The sequence below is a fragment of the Impatiens glandulifera genome, chromosome 2 (assembly GCF_907164915.1).
Source record: "Impatiens glandulifera chromosome 2, dImpGla2.1, whole genome shotgun sequence".
Classification (NCBI taxonomy): Eukaryota; Viridiplantae; Streptophyta; class Magnoliopsida; order Ericales; family Balsaminaceae; genus Impatiens; species Impatiens glandulifera.
In genome coordinates, this window is record NC_061863.1 from 60309203 (window position 1) to 60319517 (window position 10315).

General features: G+C 28.2%; 1 protein-coding gene across 1 annotated transcript; it reads right to left on the reverse strand.

Annotated features, from left to right (window-relative positions):
- Positions 1 to 505: 505 nt before the first annotated feature.
- On the reverse strand, positions 506 to 1716 carry LOC124925109 (protein WUSCHEL). Its single transcript, XM_047465081.1, has 3 exons — positions 1368 to 1716; positions 1168 to 1262; positions 506 to 871 (listed from the first exon to the last, which is right to left on the reverse strand). The coding sequence occupies exons 1-3, from the start codon at positions 1714 to 1716 to the stop codon at positions 506 to 508; spliced, it is 810 nt and encodes a 269-aa protein (XP_047321037.1).
- Positions 1717 to 10315: the final 8599 nt, after the last annotated feature.

A 10315-nucleotide genomic window follows, 5' to 3' on the forward strand; every position in this document is an offset into this window, starting at 1 on the left:
TCGCTAATATCATGAATGACGAATTTTGTACCACGTCCTCCACTTTACCTGTCTCATTATATGATTAACAACGAATTTTTCCTGTCGTTAAAATGCTGCAACAATGCTTAGTGACGTTTGTGTCAAATAATCTATATATATTTATTTTACAAATATAACGTTTCATTAATCATATGATCGTGAAAAATTATTTTACACTAACCTTATGACATATGTTAATATATAGTATAAAAACTGTTGAATTACTAAAAGACAACAATTTGAAATGAACATATAGAACAAAGTATTAATTCCTTAATAATTAGATTTATAGAAACATACATATATGTACATGCATGCATTAACATGTCTAATGGGAAATTAAGGTTAGATAAGTACTTCAATAATATTATACTACTTAATTAATAATAACAACCCTAAGAAACATACAATAATAGATAATTTAATTAACTACTAATTAATAATTATGAATGCATGCATGAAAGTGAGGTCATAATTCATAAAATTAAACAGAACCAGAAGCATAGGAGTTGAGGCTAAGCTCAAGGGAAGTACGAGAACCGCCATTCCCATTATACAACCAGTTACTGGCGGAAGCCGCCGCCGGCCACATCAGGCCGCCGGAAATGTCGTCTTCACGCTCTCCGTGCATGGGAAAGAGAGGGAGAGTCTCTTTTGGCTGGATCGTGTAAATCTGATCATGTTCATCATTTGTGTGGCTGTGATTTGATGATTTCTTTCTTTCGAAGAAATCGTGAGGCGAAGGATAGGGATATTGATGATGGGAATCCACACCGGAGGACCATCCAAAGTTATGGCTTGATGCCGGAATATTGTTGCTGCCATGACACCCTGCTGATATTGAGCATTCCTGTTTATGAAATTGATTGAATATCAAATTATGATCATATTTCAAGATCTTTCCTTTTAGTAACAAATCCGAAGTAAAACACAATTTATAATTAGGGTTTAGGTCAATGGATTTTTGGATCGATGAAATATAACTTGGTCTGTAATTTTACACTGACAAAGTGTGTGATCTTTGTGCCAAATTACAAGTTATAAAAAATTAGGGTTTACTGTAGTTTATTTTGGAAGAAGTTAAAATTAGAAGCTAGGGTTTTGTTGTACTTTTGGCAAAGTTAGGGTTAAGAAAATTGATCTCACTCTAAAAGTCTTCTCCATTGGAACAGATCCATAACAATAAGTTCCCATCTGCCCAACAGCAACCACACCAGTCGAAGATGAAGAAGAAGATGATGGTGATGGAAGTCCTGCAATGAAAATGAACAAATTAGTAAACAAAAAATGTTTTTTAATTAAAGAATTAGAGTACTAACCAGCAGGAGGACAGTAATTAGGATACTTGTTGCAAAAAGGGTCATCGGGCCTCCATGCTGCTGCTGCTGCGGCGGTAGGATTTCCGGCGACATTGACGACGGTGAACCTCTTCTTCTGACGTTCACGGGCTTTGTGATTTTGGAACCAGTAAAAGACGTTTTTACCCTCGATCTTACCGTACTGCCTTAAACGAGCGGAGATCCTTTGAATCTGTTCGGCGGTGGGGGACCTGACTCCATTGTTGTAGTAAAGGTCCTTGAGGATTCTTATCTGATCGCTTGTGGGTGTCCACCTCGTACTTGTTTGTCTGCAGAGGTAGTTATTCTTCGTGCCGTTTCCTCCTTCCTCGTTTTGTTGTTGTTGTTGAGGTTCCATGATCGAAGTAAAAGAAGAAATTAAAGCAAGCTAGGTAGTAGAAATTAAGAAACAAGAAATAGAGAGAGAGAGAGAGAGAGAAAAGAGTATAATACAACAAAATAAACAAATCACCCAGAGAGAGAAAGAGAGAGCGGTGATATGGAGGAGGGGAAGGTGAGAAGTTAGCCGGAGGATGGTGTTATAAAAAGGCACATTCTTGGAGGAGATGGGTTGGTAAAACTTGTACCTTGTTTGATTTGGGGTTATTTGAAAAATATTTTTTTTCATGAAAATTGAACTAGTTTCTTTAATTGTATTTAATATCTAATTTTACATGTGTAACTTGCTTCTTTTTTTTTTCTTTTATTAAAAAGTGGACCATTTTTTATTAGGTAATGGCTCCGAAGATTACCGAAGTAATATCAAATCATTACAAATCAAAGTATGATAAAAAAAAATTATCACAAATTTAACCAAATGAAACTATAGTTTAGAACATATAAGAACAATAAAGTTTTGATAAATAGATATTACTCTTGTGTAATCCATTGATATATGCTGTCATCTAATATCTCTTTCACTTTTTTTTTTATTAAATAAGTTATAAATTTAATTTGTAGTTAATTTAATTGGTTTTTTCATAAAAAAAAATTTATAAAATATTAAAAATGAGAATCGTTTAAATAAAATTAAACAAAACATGAAAATAATAATAATGAAAAATAACCATAGACAAAACAAAGTCATTCATAGAAACATAATTAATCATACAAACAAAGGAAATTAAAAAAAAAAATCATTAATTTCCCACAACTGATTTCACCCGTACATGTTTTCCAACATAATACACAATTATTATAATAGTAAAATATGTATGTTTTTTAATATTACCTTTTAGTCATGATCACATTACAAGTAAACAAGGATATTAAATATTTGTATTAACAATTTTGAATTATTTAATTAATAAATTGTTTGAAATATAAGAAAAAAATTCTTTAATAGTAATTTGATTTTAGTTTTTAATTTGTTAAATATTATAATACTTTTTTATAATTAAATTTTAAAATTTAGAAAGATGAAATAATGATATTTTAGTATTTATTTACAAGAATAAAGTAATTATATTTTAATATTTTAGTTACGAAAAGATAATTCGATGATTAGAAAGATAATTTATAAAAATGAGATAAATTTGGTGTTAATTTGGTTGGTAAATTAATAAATAAAAAAATGTTTGAGAGAGAAATGTGAAGGATAAAATGACAGACATGGGTAGTGAAAAAGGGAAGGGACAAAGAGGGAATGGAAAGAAAGTAGAGTGGGGCAGACACCTGTTTCTTGGAACATAAGTTATGACAAAGAATAATGAATAATTACAACCCCATGTACATACATAACATAACATCACATACCATACATTACATACATTCATTTTACATGTCATGAAGTTTATTTGAAAAATATACCCATAAATAATTAATGAAAGAAAGTATCTTTTTTATTTATTTATAGAGAGAGAAAGAGAGAAAGAGTTTTCTGAATGAGTGAGTGAATGAATGACTGCTATAAAATGTGTACAACAATGATCTTCCATATATGTTTTGATTTGGTGGTTTATGATGATTCATGTTCATGTATGTACAGATTCCTATATGGGTTTTGTGTGTATTCATTCATTCTTTCTTTTATTTATTTACTACTGCTGCTGTGGGGTTCATTATTAATCATGCTAGTTATTAGCTTTCTTTACAATGTGACAAAGGGCATAACAGTCTTTTCCACCATCTAACATTATTATATAGGGTATATGTGAGGGTGAGAGTGACTCACTAGCTAGCTTCAAGTGGGGACGTTCCTCTCTGGTCATTTCTTGGGTCACAATCTGTACTATTATTATTACTCCCCCCTCTTTTTTCTTCATCCTGCATGAATCTTATCTTATACCTTATAATTAATTATATTTATTATTGTTTTCTTAAAAAAAATATTATATGGTTTTCTATAGGTATAATATTGGGCAGCTAATTTGAAAAGGTTTAGGAATAAATATATATATTAATTCAAAGTTTAACTTATACACAGTTTGCCTCTTCAATAATCCAATCTGATTAACTTAGAATCAAATCTCAAATAAAAATTAAGGTATAACTTTTTAAAAATAATTACTCATTGAAAACAACTCACTAATCCCACCTAGCTAAAAGTTGCATATATGCATATGGTCTCCTATAAGAAGGCCTAAATCAATTTTTTTAACACTAAATTCATCATTTTAATGTTTCCATTTTCCATGAATATATTATATATATAGTTGTCTCACTTCTTTTTTAACCACAAGTTTAATAAGAAAATTAAAACTAACTTGGTCCCTATATATTCTCTAAGATTAATTTTTCCTAAAAGTTACACCCAATTTTCTTACATTTGCTTTCTAATGATTTTTTAAATGTGTTATTTTGATATAATTACTGTCACAATCAACGATAAAAAGTGAAACTGATGTTTGCATTTGTTATTCAGTTATAATTGAATTATATGAAATACTATTAAGGTAAAACAAAATTAAATAATGCTGATCATAATTTATTTTTATCAAATTATATATTTCTTATTTTTTTACCATAGTGAAGAAAAGAAAACAGATAAAAGCCAAAACTGAAAATTGTTCGTCATTAGGTTGGACATGCTTATTCCTTTGCTCCAGATTATTTTGGTTATTTGAAAGTTATGAAATCAAAATTTAGCTTAAAAAATGTTATTAATGTTTTTTTAAAAATATTATTATTGAGGTTAAATTAATAAAATGTCATTTTAAATTTACATATTTATCTCTTATAATAAGATAAAACATAATCCTAATAGTTTTGCAATCACTTAATTGTGAAGTTGCATGTTTCATATTTTCAAAAACATAATTAACAATATATATTATTACCATCAAATTTAATAACTTATTTCCTATATTTAGAAAGTTAGCACAACTCATAATTCTAAACATCATTTTAATTTAAAGTGTTCTGAATAACTAAGAATAAAACTAGCAACATTTGTTCTATTAAGCATTCTTGCCTCTTAAAGTAAAGTATTATAGTGATTTTTCAACCATTTATGACTCCACACATTTTTTATCCTTTTCATTATATTGAGAGTACTTTTTCTTTTAAATCATCACCTATTAATTGTGTTCATGACACATTGTTCACCAAAGCAAGCAAAAGAAGGATGACCTTCTTCTTAAAAGTATACAAATCATTTCAATTTGATCTATTTAAAGTTGTAAATTTTAAACTTACTTAACCAATCCACTCTAAATCCAAACTACTTTCAACAAATATAGGAAAAACACAATATTTGGGTAAGTTTGATTCAATTTATACTTATTACTTATTTTCAGTATCATTTGATAGGATTGAGCTTATACTCAACTTATTCGTGAGAGGAAGGTACGTAAAGAGAAAATTAATTTTAAACATAAAATATATTTGATTATAATTTTTGTATTAATTTATTATGTAAAATTACTGTAACAGATTATTACGCGAACGAAAACAAACACACCCTTTATAAATAAATAAAAAATTAAAATAAAAAGTGAGATTGAGTGATGGAAGAAGTGCAAACCCTAAAAAGTAGAAGAAATAAAAAGAGAGAAACCCTAAGTAGGAAAGAAATGGAGAGCATGAGCAATCATAGCGAATGGTCCTTTGATGCTAAAGAGCACGCGGACCCACATTAATTCCATAGCCTTGTATTGATCAGACAGTTATCTATCTATGGAATGCCATGCTGCCATTTTTTACAACTTCCTACCTGCACCCTTCATAAAGTTTGCTCTCTATTCCTTTTTTTTTTTCAATTTTATTCAAATAAATACACCATACCATAAATGTTTCTACATTTACATATAAACCACCATAAAACAAACCCTTTGATTATTTCTCAATTTGAAAAAGGCTTTTCTTAAACCATTCTCTTATGCATATAATTAATTAGCCATTAATCAACTAGTGCTAGAGATGAATGGTCAATATATGCATGCTTACAAAATGAATTGTTGTAATAATGAGGATCCAAAATTTATTAAACAACAAATGTACAACTTTTAGAGATTAAAAAAACTAAAAAGAGGAAAAGTTGCAAAATAAAGAAATGTTCAGTTTATAAATTACATAACGGAGTGAATATAATCGCAAATGCATTTGTTGCGAAACATCTAAACTAGAGATTGCAATTGGGCGGTTCGGAACTGGGAATGCATTACTATCCCCGCCCGTTTTAATTTATTTCGAAATTTTTTTTACTACCATCCCCGCCCCATTCGGTTTCAGAAATTTCTGCGAAGCACCGTTTATACCATATTCTCAAAAATAAATAATTTTTTTTATATAAACAAGATTTTTTAATATAATATATATGGTAATATATTAACAAAATTATATTATTATAAAAATTAAATTTAAAACTTTTATAATATATAATAAAATAAATAAATATATTAGTGATTTTATATATTTAATTGTGTTTATAATATTCGGGGCATAATCAGGGCGAAATCGGGGCGGGGACACAAATATCATCCTCGCCCCATCTCCGGTCAACTATCGACCATACTGAAAAAAAACTATCAAAACAAAGTAATTCGGTTCAGTTACCGCGGTGCGGTTTCAAATTGTCATCTTTCACGTATTTTAATTATTAAAATCAGATAAATAATTTTATCTAGAATTCTTAAAAAAACACTTTTTAGATTTAGTTTAGATAGTGAATGAAACAAAATGATCTAAACCTTCAACGCCATATATAAGGTTTTTTAATGTAAAATATCTAGCATGACATCCTACTATCATAATCTACAATTTAACTTAAGTAATTATAATTATATATGAGTGACAATCGAAAATGATAAATATTAATAAAATAATTATTTTCTTAAAAAAATATATAAATCATTCAATTATCATGTTATGTTATGATGTTTGACTCTAGTCCATATACAATGATTTTGTGTTTATTGAATTATATTTAAGTTAAAAAAATTAATTAAATTTTACCCTCATCATGACAATTTACTTCAATTTAAGGTGCTTAATTGTAGTAAAAATTAAAAATAAAATTTTGATATCGTAGGCATAATTTTGTGTCCCTTAAACTACTCTATTAAGTTTTAACCATGCATTTTATTTGTAATTTTGTGAACATTTATATTTTTAGATATTTTTTTCAAGATTTAGTAGAGGTTGAGATGTAAATATGTTGTGCAGAATGAAAGAAAATAATGAACAATGAAGTATGAAAAAAACAGATGAATAGAGATTTTTTATTGTCAAAGATGAAGTTGAAAAGATTACAGCAAAAGAAATAAACTACGACTATAAAAAATGCTAAAAACAAAAAAACGTAAATATTAATTTAATTAAGTATAATTATAAAATTAAATATGATATTAATTCCTATAGATCGTTACCAAATATATATATATATATATATATAAATATAAAGGTTCAACAAATGAAAATGTATGGTTATGTGAGATAATTATAGTTAAAGCAAGGCATATTTTAAATTGATAAATATATTGAGGGTATGATTATGAATTTATATAGCTATGAAATATATATATATATATAAATATATGATGATGATAACAAGTCCATCTATCATCTTTATTTCATTTCTCATCTTTTTCCTTCTTTTCGGCAACATCTCATGAAGCAATATTTAAATAAATAAAAAATAATAAATCTTTCAGTCTTGTCTTTCATTGGAATGATAAAACCGTGAAGAGAATTATAGAGCCCCTATGCTATGTTCTTCTTACTACTTATATTGCCCATGTATATATATATATGGAAACTTCTTTCTTTCTATTCCTTTTTCTTAAAAGCAACCCACTCATAAATAAATCTTTCTTTTTTTAGTATTATTTTATCTATTCAATTATAAATAAAGGATAATACTTAAATGGGGATCAATTGTATGGAGATTTTGTTTCATTTCATATGCACTTAAATTGTATGAATTCACTTTAGTAACTTAACTATATCATGAGTGTTGCATAAGTTAATAGAAGTGCATGTGTGTACTCAACTTCAATTCTAAAAATAAAATAAAAATTAAAGCGGAAATTATGAATTTAGTGAGACATATATCTCAGTTTAGTTTTACTTAAATTCACTGGTTTTGAAAAAAATACATTCTCTCAGCATATTTTTCTAATAATTAATATACTAATCAATTTCTCTTTTACCAACTTATAAATTATTATTTTTATTTGTTCACAAAAAGTGTGAAAGGAACACTTATCACATTGAAAAACAAAACAAATACATTGCACTGTTACAAATTTAAAAACTTTAATTAACTGTCAAAAGTTAAAAGAACATCTTATATATATATATAGTAAACAATAATTTGTCATCACATATTTTACAAACTCACATCAAAACTACAGAATTCACATCATTTGAGATAATTATATAGATAATATATATATGCACTGTTTTTAAAAGTAGTGACTGAAATTTCTTGACACTGATCTTTTCAGTACTGTGAAATATTCTTATATATGTTGCCATCACCATGTATTGCATTCATATTTTATGAAACTAATTCGTGTTATTTATAAAAATTGAATTTGATAGAATCTAAGTCATTGATCATCAACTCTCAATGAATCTCAAGTCATTGATCATTCACTCTCATTGAATCATAACTTGTAACATAATTATTTGAAATAATTTCTAAAAAAACTGAAAGCTAAACACTTTAATAAAATCAGAAGCAGTGTGGGTAGCAGAAGAAGCAGGGCAAATAGAAACAACATTGAATTCCTCCTTGAATTCACACTGCAACAGTCTCATTCCTCTTATGCATAATATTCTGACTGTTGTGTTCTTCTTTCTTTCTCTCTCTCTCCTCTCTCATTCAAAACTTCAAAAAATAATTAATAAACTTTTCAAGATTGTGCATTGTATGACTGATTGTGACACTACCATCATGAGATTTCCTTTCCTTATCATACATTTAAAATTATATATATTCTTTTTATTTCAATTAAATACACACACATGGATGGGGGGCCACTCTTTGTCTTCTGTGTTGTGTACTTGTGTCTCTAATCTCTATACCCTCCCCAACCCCCTTCCTAAATACCATTTATTGTGTCTTTTTAATTAAATAAATGGGTTTATTAATTAATTTTGTGGGTATGAGAAATAAAAGAAAAAGAATGAAAAGTAGAGAATCAGATGTGATTTGATCCAAAAAATCCTGAGGTGCTTACCTCATAAGGATCAGTGCCATCTTTCGGGCAGAAGAGGGGTAGGGGCGGGCAGGGGGCAGCAGCCCCCAATTTGTACACTCGGTTCCCTTTTCTTTCGGGTAATCATCTCTCCCATCCCCTCCCTTTATGTTATGTTCAATCTCATAGTATCTTTTAATGACACATCACAGGATATCCTCTCTTTTCTCTCACATTATTATTATTATTATTTTATTTATTTATCTTATAACAACACTATATGATGATGGGTTTGAGGTTTCATTAAGGCACTTATGAAAATTATATGATTTTTTATCTCATTTGTTATATAATCATAATTAGCTTAGATATCTCAATTCTCAACTATCACTAATACACATTCAATATATGGCTTAAATATGTGATTTTAACTACATATTTTGTTGCTTTTTATATTAAATAAAAATAATCATCATTTTTGTTAAAGTAAACTTTTCATTATTTGTACTGCACAAGTGGTATTGGTGTGGGACCCAAAAAATCAAGAGTTTGATATTTTGTTTGAACAATGGTTTGATGCAATTAAGAATGGGGATATTAATTAAGATAATTAATTAATTTCAAAATATCAAATAAGCCAAATAAGACAAAGCATCATGATCATTAGTGATTGTAGGTGGTACAAGTACAAAATAGAATTTGTAATAATTAATCATTTCATTATTATCATTTCTAGAACTTTACTTTTGCTTGATCTTTTTTTATTGTTGATTTTAGAAACCAAACAAGGCTAAATGGATTAGAAAGTTGGGACCACCAGAAAGAAAGCTACTTGTTGAAAGTTCAATTTACCAACCTCAAATTTGTCTTGTTTAATGCTGCTGAGTCTAGCCAGAGTCTTTTGACTCAATCTGACCATTCTAATTTACCTTTTTGCCCCCTCTTCTTCTTTAATTGTTTTGAATTTTTTTAATTATTGTTTAATATACATTTTAAAATGATTTATTCTTCTTTATTTCATTTTTCACATTACAACAACTATCATTTTTTTGAGTTTTCTTCCAAATAAGCTAAATAAATAATTTCTTTCTTCAATCTCTACCCTTAATGGGAACAGTTCAAAGCTCACGAAAGACCCGAGGCCCACAAGGGTAGATTTTAGGTTTTCTCCCATTTTCGAGCAAAAATCGCACTTCACCCCAGAGTCGTCCTCCAACAAAGCAATCAAACTAATCAATACAAAAACACTAACCATAATTATTGAATTATGGTTCTCTTCTCACAGTTTCTCAACCTGTCCAACTTTTCTGTTCCATATAAAGTAGGACCAAAATCAGTTATTTCAGTTACAATATTTGGTTTGAGAATTTGAAG